The sequence below is a fragment of the Paramormyrops kingsleyae genome, chromosome 4 (genome assembly GCF_048594095.1).
Source record: "Paramormyrops kingsleyae isolate MSU_618 chromosome 4, PKINGS_0.4, whole genome shotgun sequence".
Taxonomy (NCBI): Eukaryota; Metazoa; Chordata; class Actinopteri; order Osteoglossiformes; family Mormyridae; genus Paramormyrops; species Paramormyrops kingsleyae.
The window spans coordinates 6,980,242-6,996,130 of NC_132800.1; the positions used below are offsets into that span (position 1 = coordinate 6,980,242).

A 15,889-nucleotide genomic window follows, 5' to 3' on the forward strand; every position below is an offset into this window, starting at 1 on the left:
GTGAAAGCATATTGATTTCTGTTTCTGTGCTGTGTGGGACAGCAGGGACTGTGGTATGTCTTTAATTTTATACATATTATACAGTTAATACATCTCATGTGCATTATGTATTGCAACATTGCGATGACCACACATGCAGTTACATATAGATAGGATTAAACATTTATTATCCATCTTTCAGCTGTTCATCTACTACTGTTATTATTATTATTATTATTATTATTATTATTATTATTATTATTATTATCAGCAGTAGTAGCATTGGTTAAACCGTAACAGTCATGTGGTGGTGAGTGGAATTCACCCCCTAGTGAAAAAAATTTCATGTATATTTGCAAGATATTTTAATGTTTCCCAGAAGTGCTATAAATTTACATTAAGTCAAGGCAGGGATACACTATTTATTTCACATTACATCATACATATTACCCTTAAATGCAGTTCATAAGTGAATGTTAAAAAAATATATAATAAATGCATGTGGAATCATACCCTATACAGTATTCAGCCTAAATCTATCATCTTTTTGTTATCAATCAAACAGAAGAAATAGCTTTTTTTTGGTAAAGCAGGGTTAGCCAGACCTTGGAGCAATTGGGTTAAAAAACCTGGGTTAAACCCCTCTGCTCATCCTGGGGCTACAATCAGCAACCTTCCGGTCACTGGTGGCCCATCCTACACAGAGTCCCTTTAGGCTGACACTGTATGTCTGCCCTGCAAAGGTCTCACAATGTCTCCCTGCCTAATGCCGCACTGGCCTAGGGCCTGCACTGGATAAGCCCGATGCATAGACACTGCTTCTTGCCGGAAGATGCATTCTTTGTCTAACAGTGTCCAGCGCAGCCAGAAAATGCTACCGTGCTCATTTAGGTCTGAACCTGATATATCAAAGCGCATATCGAATGAGCCGGTGTATGAAGCTGGCAGGACTAAATACAAATGGCCTTTAGTAACAGATATGTCAGGAAAGCACTACAGAAGCTCTTTACATTCTTTCAATTCAATTGAGTTCAATTCAATTCAATTCATTTTTATATAGAGTCTTTCACAACAGAGCCTCCCCAAAGTGCTTTACATGGGTGTGTTGTGATACATTACATTAGTAATTCTGCTTTTATTCAGATACTAACTTTACATATGGTCTTCTCTGGATCACCACCAGTCTTGCTGTCACTGTGGGATAGGGGGAGGGAGAGTGTGTTAAAATTTTTTTTATAAAACATTATATTGTTATTAATGAAGCAGAGATGCAATACTTACTCATTCTTAATTACTGTTCTGTGTTGTGAGAGATAGTCCTTCATCCTTTTTTTGCTCTAAAATGATCCAATATAGACAATATACATTTCATATATGAAAATTATTAATTTCATAACTGTATACTGTCACTTTAAGTTCTTCTTTTAAGCTCCAGAATGGTTTTAAATTAAGTCGTACTGATGACTTACTGCAATATGCCCAGATCTTAGTCACTGCTACAATGGTACAGACCAAGTAGACCAGGACAGTTGCAGCCGAAAACAGCAGAGGAAGAATTTGCCTATTGGGAAATAGATTGATCTACTGAGTGAATATTGGTAAAAAAAATACATTTTTAATGTACTCAATATTGTCCAAGGGAATGAAAAATGACTGCTGCCATATAATAAGCTGTTCATCACATACAACATATTTTTGTGCAAATACACAGGTGCATGACACCTGTTGGTAGATTCATGATGCCAGCAGCAATGGGTGCATCAAGGTTAAGGTAGTAGCCCTTTGTGGCTGCAGACCCCTGAGCGCTATGGGCTACCAACAGGCAATGGCACAGATGCTGGGAATGTGAACTGCCCCCCCCCCCCTTTTCTGCCCATCAGCCCCACAAAGCTGGCGATCCCGGGGCCTACCTGCTAGCATTATAGCCCAATCCCTCTGTAGCAGCACCCTTATTAAAGCTAACATGCTCACCTTTGTGGTACACGCCTCTGCACCAAGTCCAGCAGAACGGTGAACGCCTCAGGTACAGCAGCTATCTCTGGGGTCGTGGTGAATGCTGAGGATGAACCGAATATACCGAATTAGTTATGGAAAATGAAACGTGTCCTGCAGCATTCGTTATTGGAAGGCCTCAAGAAGTATACTTACGTGTAATACACTATATGACCAAAAATATGTGGGCACCCTATTAGCTGGGCAACTAACCCACGCACATGCTAAGTATTTAATTAAGCACACAGTCACACAGTCTCTTGTCATCATTTGGCAGTAGAATGGGTGGTTGTACAGAAGAGGTTAGAGCCTTGGCACCATCATAGGACACCTTCCTTCCATCTAGTCAGTTTGCTGTATTTCTGCCCAGCTTAGGGTACCGTGGTCTACCGCAAGTGAGGTGATTGCAAGATCAAAACATCTGGTCGGGCACACAAGCTCACAGGGATTTGATAGCCCAACATCACCCAACGTGAATGGCAGCAGATTCCACCAGCAATGCTGTGAAATCTAATGGAAAGCCTCCCCCGAAGAGGAGAGACTGACACAACAACAAATACTGGACCAACATCATATTAATACCCTTGGTTCCGGGATGAGATGTGAGACAAGCTAGAGTCCACATACTTTTCACCATATAGTGTAAATTTAGCATTAAAGATTCAAAAGTTATTACAGAATGCAACTTGATAGTGAAACATGTTTCCGACAAGTACTGAAAAGGCTGGCTTACTTGTGTTTTGAGGCAGCACATTAATTTGGTAAAGGAGGTGCTGGTTTCCAGCAGCGCACCAGTACCAGCCCGTGTGGTTCATCATCACACCCCTGATGACCACAGTAAGAATGCGGTATTTTTTGTCGTTGTACAGCTTCACCCCATTCTGGCTCGACATGTCCCTCGTCTCAGTCTCAGTCAGGCAAGAGCTCCAGTCTCCTCTCCGGCACCATTTCTTCTCTCCGCGAACGTTTTCCTCACTGTACAAGCACTTGAAGATCACGTTGCCCCCCACCTCCACCACTGCGTTGTTGTTGTGCGTTGACAGAGCAGGTACACCTGAGCAGAGAGGTGGTGTGAAGGATATTGACACTGGTGGGGGGGGGGACTGAATTTGCCTTGGGGGAAGGGGGGGGGGGGTGGTAGTTCAGAGGGGGGGGGGGGGGGTGTGATGTAAATCGCAACATCACAACGACCACACATGCAATAGTTACATCGTGAAGGTATGCGATGTAAGAAAGATTTTACAATTATCTCTGAATAATAAAGATTTCATAATTTGAAATAAGACTAAGACTGTTTAGGGTGCAGTGATAAACTAACTAATCCATGTGATAAAAAGATTTTGTGTGATAGAGGACCACAGTCTTCGTTAGGTATATATACAGTACCAGCCTTGCACTCTGCTTGAGCAACAATTTGGCCTCAGTAAGGCACGGATTCATAATAAAACGTAAGGAATGTGCTCTTAAATCCTCTTATCTATTGCATCTGTATAATGACAGAAATGCGTCAAATAGCAAAAGGCAGAATAATAAACGATTATAGCAAAACCCAAAAATATAGCAATTTGGGTTTTTTTTCCAGTATCATTCAGCTCAAAATAGATATCTATTTATTTTCATTTTTTGGGAAGAATCTGTCAGTATTGGGGGGGAAGCATCCCCCACCCCCCCTATTTCTGATGCCTCTGGTGAAGGGTTCGAGAAAATAATGTCCCCCCAGTGGTGTGTCTGGTGACTCATCTGTTCACCATGCAGCCAGTACATGCCTTTGGGTTTATCTCTCTGTGAAATATAATAATAAATTATTGAATGAATTAAAACTGATTTCTAATCTTCCAGGACTGGACTGGATTACATCCCATACAGGCCCTCCAACATACATTACTATGATAAAATTTGTCAATTGGGATGGGGGAGGGGGGCTGCACCTTTTATGAGTTTATCCAAGTGAGGGAGGGTCCAGTCCTGCCCTGTAGTATACAAATGACCCATATGGAAGGAGTCTTACCAGCAGTGACTGTCAGGTTCAAGTCTGCTATATATATATAGGTTTCCATGTCACTGGTTTCCACACCACACAAGTATATAGCAGAGTCCATTGTCTGCAGGTTATTTATGATGACATTGAATAGATGCTGGTGAGGGTGATCGTTGATCGACACATTGCCCCAATTCTGTGGAGCATCAGAGCGCACAATGACCAAGCAGGCACTCTCCGATATCATCCTGCACCAGTATTTCACATGATCTTTGTACTTCTCATCATAGTGACATTGGACAATTAGGGATTTTCCTCTTTTCAAAGTGACGCGATTATCCACCATGGCGTTTCCTTGACCTGTAGGGGGCAGCATACACACTGTTTGAAACAGAGCCATCAAATTTCCTCAGCTGGAAGGAATACTAGTCCATGGGTTTTGTTACCTGCTGGTTCAAGGACAATATTGAGCCAGTGCTGCTTCGCCGTACCACACAAAGAGTTGATGAAGCTTGCAGTTATGTCTTGGTTTGGTCGAAGCAGATCAAAGAAGTTTTTCAGGTTCTGTACGCAGTATTTTTTGTCGGTAACCCCCAGAAAATCCCCCATGACTTTGCATCCGATTCCAATGGCATAGACATTAATGCCATGTGTCTTCAGCTCAAGCAAGTTGTCTTTCACTGGGCCAGTGATCCCACTGCTAGTGATGACCACCACAATCTGAGGAACTCCTTGAATGGCTCTACTTCCCGCTGCTCCTGTGAAATAATGGCTTGACAGGAAGTCCCGGCCCAACCCAATCACAATCTTGGTGTCATTGATCTGGCGTAACTTTCGAAGGTGCCTCAGGATCTCTCCCTTTGTTTGATAGGTGTTGAACCTAAATTCTGCCTGAAAATGGTCACTATACAGTACCAGTCCAAGCTGGACCTGATCAGGACCCACGTATAACTTGTCCACTAAGGTATAAAGAGAGTCCTTGATGGCTTCGAATTCTAGCCACCCAACAGAACTCGATCCATCCACCACGAAGACTATGTCCGCCATTAGTCCCTGTGGGCAGACTGCATGGGGTCCTGCAAGTTACATTGTTAACATTAAAGTACCCAAGAGACAAAATACACCTCTAAAGATTGATTACAATTGAAGTCCTACATGAAAACTCTTCATCACATATTTACACAGCTGTGACATTACTGATACAAGCATATGGATGTGTGACAATAGGTAAAAGGTATTTTTCTAGATTCAGTGGTACTTATATAGCAGTAAAGCTGTTTCACCATCAAGTACCTTGAATCAGCCAGTTAGAAGGAAGTATTTGTTTAGTCACAGTCAAATATCCTCCTGAGAACCCACTCATTCATTTATGTCCATTGTAGTGGACATTTTGTTTTTGCATCTATCTTTTCACTGATGTAAGGAAACATATTTATTCCTGTTCTACACTAAAGAGGGCATGCTGTGAAATTAAAAATAAAAATAAATTTGAAAAAATCTAAATTGTAAGATGTCTTATTTCCTCCAAAGACAAATAACCTAAAATTGAAGGACACTTTTTTCCTTGGGTCTCAGGAGCTTAAAGTTATCATATTAGGTCTCGACAGGTAAAAATTGAAAACTGGCCCAGCTTAGATTTAATGATTCTGAGGGTTTCATTTTGATAAGAAATGAAGACACAATACATTTCGAGTCATTAACTTTAATTTTATGTTTTGTGTGTGTGTGTGTGTGTGTGTGTGTGTGTAACTACAATATTATGTTTGAATCACCCCTTCCTGATGTGTAGCGATAGTGTTTCGCAACTCTGGTAACTTATGTCTGAGATAAGACAAGTGTTAGGAAGTTGAGCCAATCAGTTGCAGAGTTGCAACAGTTAAACTGTCCTTTGAAAGCAAATGTAATGCAAAAGAGGACAGGGCACGATGACCCAGAATGCTAAACTAAGCTAAACTAAGACCACAGGCACAAACGACAGCATCACATTCAGAGGTCCCCAGCTCAGCTCAGCCATGCATTAAAGCTATGTGCCACTGTAGGGAGCATTGTCAGCATGCTATGTGTGTCTGGCCATGGCAAAGTTGGGAAGCTACCTTTTTCTGAGGTTTCATTCATGTGAAGACAAGACAAAAAGATGATGGCAGACAGAACTCCCCAAACGGCGGCCATTTTGATTCTCTCTACCTGAAACGTGAAAGTGCATCATGTGAGCCTTTTTATAGCATGTACTGTAAATTAATGATGTTAATGCGGGTACACAATATAACAACAGTATCCATCCACATGCCAAGAAACTTGACTGGTATTTCTTTTATTTTTATACTTTTATTTATGAAAATATGTGAGATATTAAAGGATATGAAACATTTACACCGGACTGGTGTGAGACACTTTGCTGAGAGAATTCTGTAAGGAAAATCTTCAATGTATCAGTAATAACAATTTTAAATTGCCATTCCTCCATCTACTCCAATATAGAAAGATTGAAAAGTATTTTAATTAAAAAAGATTATAGAGAAATAGTTGAGCAGTAACACTTTACTAAAGGGGACATGAATAAAGTAGCACATTGCATGCTCATTCATCATTAATCAATCATGACAGTTCATGTATTTCATGGGAAAACCTGCATCAGTTCATGATTTATTCTTGAGTAGTAAATGAGTTAAGTAATTTTACGATTATTAATTAGTTAATTGTTAACTAATATAGTGCCTGAATGCAATACTTGAACTGTCATAATTGATTAATGATGAACAAGCATAGGATCAGTACATAATTAACACTTAGTTACCGGTTAATTAATGCATTAAGTAAGCGTGTACTGCTACATTTTTCATGTCCCCTCAAGTAAAGTGTGACCAGTTGACCTTTACACATCAACAATCATTATCATCTTCAGACTATCTTAAACAATTATCTCAAGTGCAGTATACATTTTTCACTCTTCAAAGAAATGCCTTTTTGCTTTCACTAGGACAATCTTAAATGGGTCTCCAGTACAAAAACAACCCCAGAATAAGATTTCAAACTCGAACAGTTTCAGTATTTAAAAATAAAACAGAGGCAATGTGGTAAGGGATTAATTTCAACGTATCCTTGAAGATACATTAATATCTAACAGCACTGAATTGTGGCATATTGCTGTCAATAAACACATTAATTTATTAGCTTTACTATTAAATAAAACACTTCAAATGTAATAGTGAATCTATTCATTGTACGAAGACACCACTTATTTTATCAAGACATCTTGCGTAAACCGTTTTATGTTGGAAGTTTTGCGGAACAATTAATACCAATACATTCATTGCTGCACCTTATCTAGCTTGCTAAAAGCTTGTGCTAACCAACGTGACTCTGATGCATTGACAGGAGGTCAGTGTTGCTGATCTGTGAAAATTTTGCCTACCTGTTTGTCGTTAAAGATGACAGGCAGGCAGTGGCCACCTCAAAATGGCTGGCGATTCTCGTTCTAATGCTGTCGTTGGGCTGCGAGTGTAATTCACGCGGGAGCACACACACACACACTTCTTTGACTAATCGCAGTCTGTCACCGACAAAGTTCTGTTTTCCAAACTACCCGGATAACACTCTTGTGGAACAATGTCCGGAATCCAAGCTCGGCTCTTCCCATTCACGTACCACTGTTCATACCACATAGCTGCATACCACACTTTAATGATCTGGACTTTATTGCATGACTGGACTTCATCTGTGTCTCCATTCGTATATGTTGGTTGTGAGGGTGGATTGCACAATCTCCTGTTTCATATACAGTAGGTGATGAAATAATATCTGGCCATCTCAGCTGTCCCACAGGTCCCACAGGCCTATCCTGTGGTTTCTTGTAGCAGATGCACCAGATTACATGGAGGGGTGTGATATTGAGAGAGAGGGGCCTTCGGTAAAAGTCAATAATCGCGGCAAAGCATCTTGCGAGCTATTCAGCGCTGGTGCACGTGCCTCGATTTGATGATTGCAGCATGATGTGTTTTTCATGCGAGTGCTGTGTTCTTTTCCATGAGGCAAGTTAGTTGCATCCTGACTGATAGTTCTCAGCTGTACAGGATACTGTTTTTGGCTTTGGATTTTTACATCTCTAAGGTTGTCTGAGTAGATATTTAAGAACGAGTTGGGGTGGTTAATAACCGTGCATTTTAAAAGAATTTGCTGGAATATCTAAGGGCTTGAAGATTAATCACAATGCTCAAGAGTGATCTTTGTACTTTTAGGAAAGTAACGCACAACGCTCAAGATCAAGATTAAAGCCATATACTATTGCATTATAAACCTAAAATTAGCTGCATCAAATGCTTTTTACAAGTGTTTACGAAGCAATAGATGTCTTACATAAATGCAAATTCAATGAAATTGAATTCAATTTTAGTAAGTAATGCATTTTTGCAATATTACATTGTCTCAAACCACTTTACATTATCTCCATCCAAAGCCCCCAGTGAACATGCCAGAGGCAACAGTGGCAAGGAAAAACTGCCCAGAAGGAAGAAACCTTGGGAGGAACCAGACTCAGAGGGGGGGGCCATCCTGCAAGTGCCGGCAGAGGAAGCGAAATTGAGAAAACGGCGAAACCTTAATTTACACTTTCCAAATTTTAAGATTTGAGTCTAGAGAGGATCCAACAGCTGTATGACTCCCTTCCACACCATATCGCCGCATGTATCCAGGCCCAGGGGGCACACCCTACTGACATGGGACCAGCAGTGTGTCCATACTGTCTACTCTGTTGTCTATTTGATGTGATATTATAATCATAGTGATATAGTCACACATGACCTTTCACCGCATGCAGATTCATTTAATTTCCACCACTCCATCTGGGCACGTAACTTTTTTTTGTCACTGAGTGTATAAACCTAATCTACACACACACACACACACACACACGCGCACACACACACACACTGCAGGCAATTTAAAGGCACCAGCCTTTGGAGTGCAAGGAGCTGAGGGTATTCCACACAACACAGGGAGAGCATGCGATCTGCTGGGGATTCATGTGACAGTGTCGCACTATGTGCCACTACAGACAAATCCATTTATCATCTAATATAAATAACACATGTGTTTCATTGGCAGTGACATCTTTAAGCTCAAGAAGGCACGATGTAAGATCATCAAATCATTCATACATGTGCTGCACGTGGAGACTTTCTCTGGACAAAAAGGTAAAACATAATAAAGAAAAAGAGAAAAATAGAGAGTCTCTCTCAGGAAGCTCAGGGCTGGCGACACGAGTCTCTCACAGAGTCTGCACTAATACACATCAGAGAATTTACAGTCACCAATGCAAAACCCCGTGAGACTATACAGCAGCCACCGAAAACAAGCTGCAAACTCCCCCCATTCCCAGTTCTCAGCAATCGAAAAAGACGTACAAAAGAATAGAAAACTAGCGACTCATGTTTATGTTATTTAGCCATTTAAGTATATATAAAACGTGAACCGCTTTATTTCAGCAACATGCCGAGAGGTTTCTGAGAAAAAAGGCGGGGCAGGAGGTCAGTGGTTATAAGCTACTGCAGAGCCAACATGAGACTGCGTCTATATCCACTGTAAGCAGGGGGAAAAAAAGGAAAAATATGGATTTAAACAAAGCCCCCCTTCGCCTCCGCAGACTGCAACAACGGCGCTTTTCTCGCCTATGTTCATAACCCCATCATTTATCGTTTATGATCGGCAGGCGGCGGCGTTTGCTGGGACTGGACGGGATGGAGACGTGATGTTTCCCTCGCAGGCTGACATGTTTCGGGGATACCGCTTTCACGTCCTAAATGACAAGGGTAGTTGGTGTTAATAGATGGGGACGCATTCGGCATGGAAATCAGCGTGCGACCAGATGCGTGGATTTCAATGGTAATCGACGCCACAAGGGAGTGAGCAGCGGGCATCTGCTTTACCCATCGCTGGAGGTAAAGAGTAGCCCTTTGCTGATGTGGCAATAATAATAATAATAATAATAATAATAATAATAATAATAATAATAATACACCGAGTTCACATGGTCTATACGTAAGTGCTGCTTTTATGGCTTATTTAATGCTTTTCGCTTTGTAATTTAACAATGAAATGAAATGAGCATCATGAATGAAGAACGTGCTTCCATCAGTTGCATTCTTTGTATGTGAGCGTTATATAACCGCACTGTAATTATTATGTTCTCTTTATATATGTGTACTTACATGTAGGACTGTATGTATATTTTGATATAATGCGTTCGCAAAAGGCTTGTTTATTTTCACCTTTATTTATTTTATTTAAAATACTACGGGCATATTCCGTCCCGTCGCGTTTCCATGATGAGGAAAAAGGAGTTGCGAATGAGCCGGTGTCGATGATTTATGTGTGGTTAATTATTTGGCTATTTACGTGGTTAATCTGCGTGTTGGATTAGGAAATAGACCATAATGTGCACTTTCAACCGTGGTGATCATTTGTGGCATTAGTCACATGAAAATGAAATGGTCTTGATGAAGTCTTGGAGTATTAAAGGGGGCGCCAGAGTTAATGAAAGGCGTAAATCCATTTTCTGTTAGAAGCGGTCTTTTCTGCTGTGTAGGATGTGTAATATTAAGCATCTGGTGGCCCCAGTCACCCCTGGTGTGTGGAATTTGCATGTTTTCACCATATTTCTATTCCAATCAAGAACATGCAACAGGGTCGAGTTGGCATCTGAATTGTGTGTGTGTGTGTGTGAGAGAGAGAGATAGAGAGTGTATGTGCCATGTGATGGACTGTCCTCTGACATCTGCCCTGAGCTACCTGGTCCTGGACCATATTTACATTGTAACAAAATGCTATAAAAACAGTGAAATTATTACAGTAACATATGGGTTATCAGTAAAATAGTGCAATGCTGGTGAAAAAATGCATTCTGGGCAATATTTATGAGAATCTTGTAATTTCCCATAAAATACTGCAGTATACTGTAATTCAGTAAATGAACTGAAAAAAATAACCTGCAGAATTTACTCAGACAAAATGAGGTGACAGTTTGCACTCACTTTTTTGGTTGAATTTAAACTTTTAAAAAAATAAAAAATAAATAAAGTATACCTAATTTTAGGAGATATTTTAAATAAATTAGGCTAAAGTCGACTTACTTTCACAGTACCATTCTATAAGATTTACTCAAATTAAATAAGGCAACATGTTTCCACTCACTTTTTTGGGGTTAATTTTTTATCATTTTTATATCTAAAATAAACCCAGTGTATTTAAAGGGCCCTCTTCAGCATCTGATGCAAAGTGGTACCAGGTGTGACGTAAGTGTCTTTGTCAGCGTGGCCTAATAAAGTTTTCTGTCCAGTTAGGAGTTAAAGGTTTTGCTCAAGGGCCCATTGACATGTGGCTGTTCTGCCAGGGCTGGGCAGTGACCTTCTGATCTCAGGCCCAGACACTTAATTTGCTGAGCAACATGCTGCCCACAACTAAGTGCTGCCCCATTGGATAAAAGGATTCAACTGACTTGTTGGTCTTACTTAAATTAATTATGTTGATACAATGTAAATATATTTGTTTTCATACACAATTCATTAAATGAACTAATGGACACTGGTTCCACTCAACTAGAAGGAGTATTCTGAAAATGAAATGTTCTTTTTATATTGATGCACTGGCTGTGTTTTCTGAGAACAGAACATAGTTACGTTAATCTCACTCATTTTCTCATGTGTAATTAAACCAACATAATCTCTTTGGTTTAATTTAAATTAGGTATATAATCTAACAGCAGCCATGGCATATTGCACCCATTGTCATGAAGAAGACTCTGCCAAATACTGATCTTACTGCATGTTCCCTATTTATGTATTGAAAAGTTGAACAGGTGTGGTTGTCCATCAAATGCCCCCCAGGGGTGATGTATTTGTTAATGCAAGGCCATTTTGAGTAGCCACACTTGGGCCTGTGGCCTTATACTTGCAGTGAAAAGACAGTGGAGTTGTGATGTCATCCTAGAGCTGCCCACTCCCCTGTATTTCCTAAAATTCATACCTATCTTGAAAGAGAAAATCAGTTTTAATATACCACAAAATAAGTGAATGCAAAAATATTTTTTCAGTGTGGTATTATAACAGTAACATACTGTAAAGCAGATTATAGTAGATGAACTGTGAAATTAACAGTAAACTGCTGGCAACTCTGCTGGCAGTATTTTACTCTAAATTTGCATGACAATTTTTTACGGTGATCATGTGACCCTGTACTGCGAAAGTGGTTATGGAAGACAGATGAATATAACAGTCTGAAATGCTTTTGTTGATTACCGTAATGCTTCCATAATTAATGCACTTTGACCCTACAGTAAATAAGCAGATGACAGAGAGGTCACCGCGTGTTCTCCCTGCCAGCAGGAGAGTGAAACAGACACACACTCCTCTTTGGCTCCTAGGCCCCGCCCATGTGAGCGTGATGTCCGTCCCGCAGCTCTCGCTCCTTGTCCTCGTCCTGGTCCTCCGCGCCCTGGACGCGACGCTGGCCCTGGGCTGCCCGGCCGGATGCCGCTGCTACAGCCTGACGGTGGAGTGCGGCTCCATGGGGCTGAAGGAGTTCCCCCAGAACATTCCACCCATCACTCAGGTCAGTGCCTCGTCCACAACCTCGCCTGCAGCTCTGAAGGGCTACAGCCAGGCCAAACCCCACCGGGGAATGATGTCTCCCTTTCCCCTTCTCTCCTTGCGTCGTAAACACCCCCACTGCCCCCTCAAAACAAATTCTTTATTTGCCATCTGTACAAGAAAAGGTAAACTGGGATGTTTTTATTTCACAAATCCCGTCATTGTCTCCTTTTTTTAAAAGACACGCAGTCATAGAGGCGACAGTAAAGTTTTACGTCTGAGCACAGGGTCAGATGTCCAACCAGCACCCCCCGGAGCATTTTTTTTGGCTTGTTAACTTGGGATAAGCAATTTGGTCATAAAGTTGTTTTGTTGTAATTTGAAGTCAATTCAGCACTTGTGAGCAAACTGAACAAGTCTGAACCAGTTTGGACCGGAAGCAGGTGACTGAAGATCAATGCCTCCCTTTCTGACCCACTGCCCCACACAGACCATCTTCCTGCAGGACAACGCCATTGGACAGGTGCGCTGGCGGGACCTGTCGCGATTGGCCAGCCTACGCTACCTGTACTTGCAGCACAATGGATTGTCGGCGCTGGAGCCGGGTGCCTTCCGCAGCCAGGGCCAGCTGCTGGAGCTGGCGCTCAACGGCAACCGCATCCACCTGGTGACGCCCGACGTCTTCATGGGGTTGGCGCACCTGCGCGTGCTCTACCTGGCCAGCAACCAGATCACGCGGCTGCAGGACTTCACCTTCCGGGGGCTGCAGGTGCGAAGGGGGGGGGCTGATCGGTGGCTTTATTTATGGTATAATCCAGGTATTGACATGACATTATTTCTTCTGATGGAATAAACATTACATTAAATATTTAAAATGAACACTTTTATAGGGATAATATTTAATGACCACAAGTCTCATAACAGTTTGCATACAATTTATTAGAACTAAAGGTATTTGTTGTTTTATGGAGAGCACAATTAACAAGATAATATTTTTATGTAGTACAGACTAATTTCTTTTTTTTTTTTTTTTTTTGTAGTACAGACTAATTTCATTGTGATTGGTCACTTTATCGTATATTGAATGGATCCGATATTTACACACAGGGATTCTCCTTAACTTACGATAGGGTTGCATTGCAATGAACCTTATTGTAAGTGGAAAAAATTAGATGTTTAACGCTAATCACTACAGAGGCTGGAAGCATAGCTACAGTATGTGGACGCTGCCTTCACCCATTATCTGTAGAAAGCGTCATACGGCGTATCGCTAGCCTGGAAACAGATACAAATTCAAAACTGACTCCTGAATGTGCATTGCTATCGCAGCGTCGTAAAGTTAAGTATCGAACCGTTGTAAGGCGAGGGGCGTAATTAACATAATTTTATTGACTGCAAGTCTCGTAATCGTTTACATATGATTTATTTGTATTATCGATACTTATTGTGGTACTGAAAAGAATGTAATTTAAAGATAAGTCATAGATCTGACGTGTAATATTGTATATTGGTGACTAAATCAGATATTTATGCCAGTATGAGACCCTCGATGTCGGTGACTAACAGTTGTGTATTTTCATGCCCACTTCTTCCTCCACCGGTCCATCCCACTGCACCCCATATCTTCCAGCGGCTCCAGGAGCTCCACCTGCAGGAGAACAGTGTGGAGGTGCTGGGGGAAGAGGCTCTGGCGGGCCTGGGCTCCCTGGCGCTGCTGGACCTGAGTCGCAACAACCTGCACACTCTGAGCCAGGCATCGCTGCGCCCCCTGGTCAGCCTGCAGGTACTGCGTGTCACAGGTGAGGGTGGGGCATCCGGAGAGAAATTCACAGACACACATATAAACAGTTTGTGTTGTTGCATGCAGGGCTATTTTGTATAAATATACATTATATGCTTTATGCAAATCAAAATAGAAAGTGTCACAATCACTGTACTTCAAATAATTGTGCATGTGATAGAAATTTTGAAGTACTTCTGTGCATTGTGCATCGCGGTTACGTTCTGCTCTCGCAATCCTATTATCTTTTCTGACAGCTCATTTGTTTTTCTTATTATTATTTGTTGTTTTTTTCCCATTCTTGCAGCTATGGCCGCAAACTGAGTTGTAAATCTCTTCTCTATTTTCTCCCATAATTCCCCACTGATTCAACCCACCTTCCTGGTCCGGTCACCCCAGGCAACCCTTGGCGCTGCGACTGCGCACTGCACTGGCTGCGCAGCTGGATCGACGGGGAGGGCCAGCGGCTGCTGAGCTCGGCCGACCGGCGGCTGGTGTGCGCCGAGCCGCCGCGCCTCTCACACCTCAGCCTGGTGGAGGTGCCCCGGAACAGCTTGGTGTGCATCCCGCCTGCCGTGCGCCTGCAACCGCGCCGGCGCTCCCTGCGGCCCGGCGAGAGCCTGCGGGTGTCCTGCCAGGCGTCTGGTTACCCACAGCCACAGGTCACCTGGAGGAAGGCCACCCAGGACAGGGCCAGGGCCACGCCCCAGGGGCTGACACAGGAAGTGGCTCCGGACCCTGAGGCCACGGCACCGGCGGCCGCCGATGGCCAGGGGGAGTCCGAGCGATTCGGCCCGGACATGGGCAGTGGGATGCTATTCCTTAGCAATGTGACAGAAGCCCACGCGGGGCTCTACGAATGCGAGGCTTGGAATGCCGGGGGCGTGGCCCGGGTGACCTTTCACCTGCACGTCAACGTGTCACCATCTTCGTCCTCGGGCTCGTCCGCTGCCTCGCCCTCCTCGCCCTGGCGCCCCTGGCTGCAGTCATCCCACCCGGCGCTGATGGACGTCAGCAGGGAGCCTCTCTATGCCCTTGGCAGCATGGATTTCAACGCACTGGGCACCGCCACCCAGACAGCCATTGCCGCTGGCATCGCCCTGCTGGCACTCACCGCCCTGCTACTGGTGGCCATGATCTACAGCCGTCACCGGCAGCGGCAGAAGGGCCAGCAGGAGGAGAGCGTCCTCTATGTCAACGACTACTCAGATGGGCCCACCACCTTCGCCCAGCTGGAGGAGTACCGCGACGAGCGCGGCCACGAGATGTACGTGCTGAACCGCGACCGGCCCGTTCTTCCTCCTCCCCAGCAGGGGGTGCTGCCGCCTGCCGAGTCCCCGCAACACCGTGCTCCACGGCCAATGAGCCGGATGGCAGGCGAGGGGGAGGAGTCGGTGCCGACTATGGACGTGGAGACCGAGGAGCTCTTCTTGAGCCAGAGCCTGCTGTTTGACAAGCAGATCGCCTACGAGATCCACTGCTGAAGAAGATGGAGGCCATTCCCCAAGTGCGTGCTGAGGTCGTGGACAGCCGGAACTCAGCGCTGATGCGTGATGAGAGTTCTGCGGGGGGGGGGGGGGG

At 43.3% G+C, this 15,889-nt stretch overlaps 2 protein-coding genes across 9 annotated transcripts in view; one reads left to right on the forward strand and one right to left on the reverse strand.

The window, feature by feature from the left end:
* LOC111860736 (leucine-rich repeat-containing protein 24-like) overlaps positions 1-15,889 on the forward strand; it is a 43,263-nt gene extending 27,374 nt beyond the window's left edge. For 5 of the 8 annotated variants that reach the window (XM_072710558.1, XM_072710559.1, XM_072710557.1 and 2 more), the window contains 4 exons: positions 12,363-12,550; positions 13,019-13,297; positions 14,159-14,327; positions 14,708-15,889. In XM_072710558.1, coding sequence (XP_072566659.1) covers positions 12,383-12,550; positions 13,019-13,297; positions 14,159-14,327; positions 14,708-15,792 — 1,701 coding nt within the window. In that variant the 5' untranslated portion in view covers positions 12,363-12,382 and the 3' untranslated portion in view covers positions 15,793-15,889. The other 3 variants (XM_023844715.2, XM_023844716.2, XM_072710554.1) reach the window with 3 other exon arrangements.
* LOC111860735 (uncharacterized) lies at positions 386-8,001 on the reverse strand. The gene is made up of 9 exons (XM_023844714.2): positions 7,362-8,001; positions 6,043-6,133; positions 4,396-5,025; positions 3,980-4,309; positions 2,705-3,025; positions 1,951-2,035; positions 1,449-1,540; positions 1,261-1,316; positions 386-1,173 (listed from the first exon to the last, which is right to left on the reverse strand). Exons 2-8 carry the CDS (start codon positions 6,116-6,118, stop codon positions 1,267-1,269), a joined length of 1,584 nt encoding a protein of 527 aa, XP_023700482.2. The 5' UTR covers positions 6,119-6,133; positions 7,362-8,001; the 3' UTR covers positions 386-1,173; positions 1,261-1,266.

Excerpts from the sequence above, each read along its gene's own strand:
- LOC111860735 (XM_023844714.2), bottom strand. The coding sequence starts at position 6,118 with ATGGCCGCCGTTTGGGGAGTTCTGTCTGCCATCATCTTTTTGTCTTGT. Across the intron at positions 3,026-3,979 it reads GAACCTGACAGTCACTGCTG|GTGTACCTGCTCTGTCAACG; the intron begins GTAAGACTCCTT and ends CTCTCTGCTCAG. Across the intron at positions 1,541-1,950 it reads CAGAGGCGTGTACCACAAAG|GCAAATTCTTCCTCTGCTGT; the intron begins GTGAGCATGTTA and ends ATTTCCCAATAG.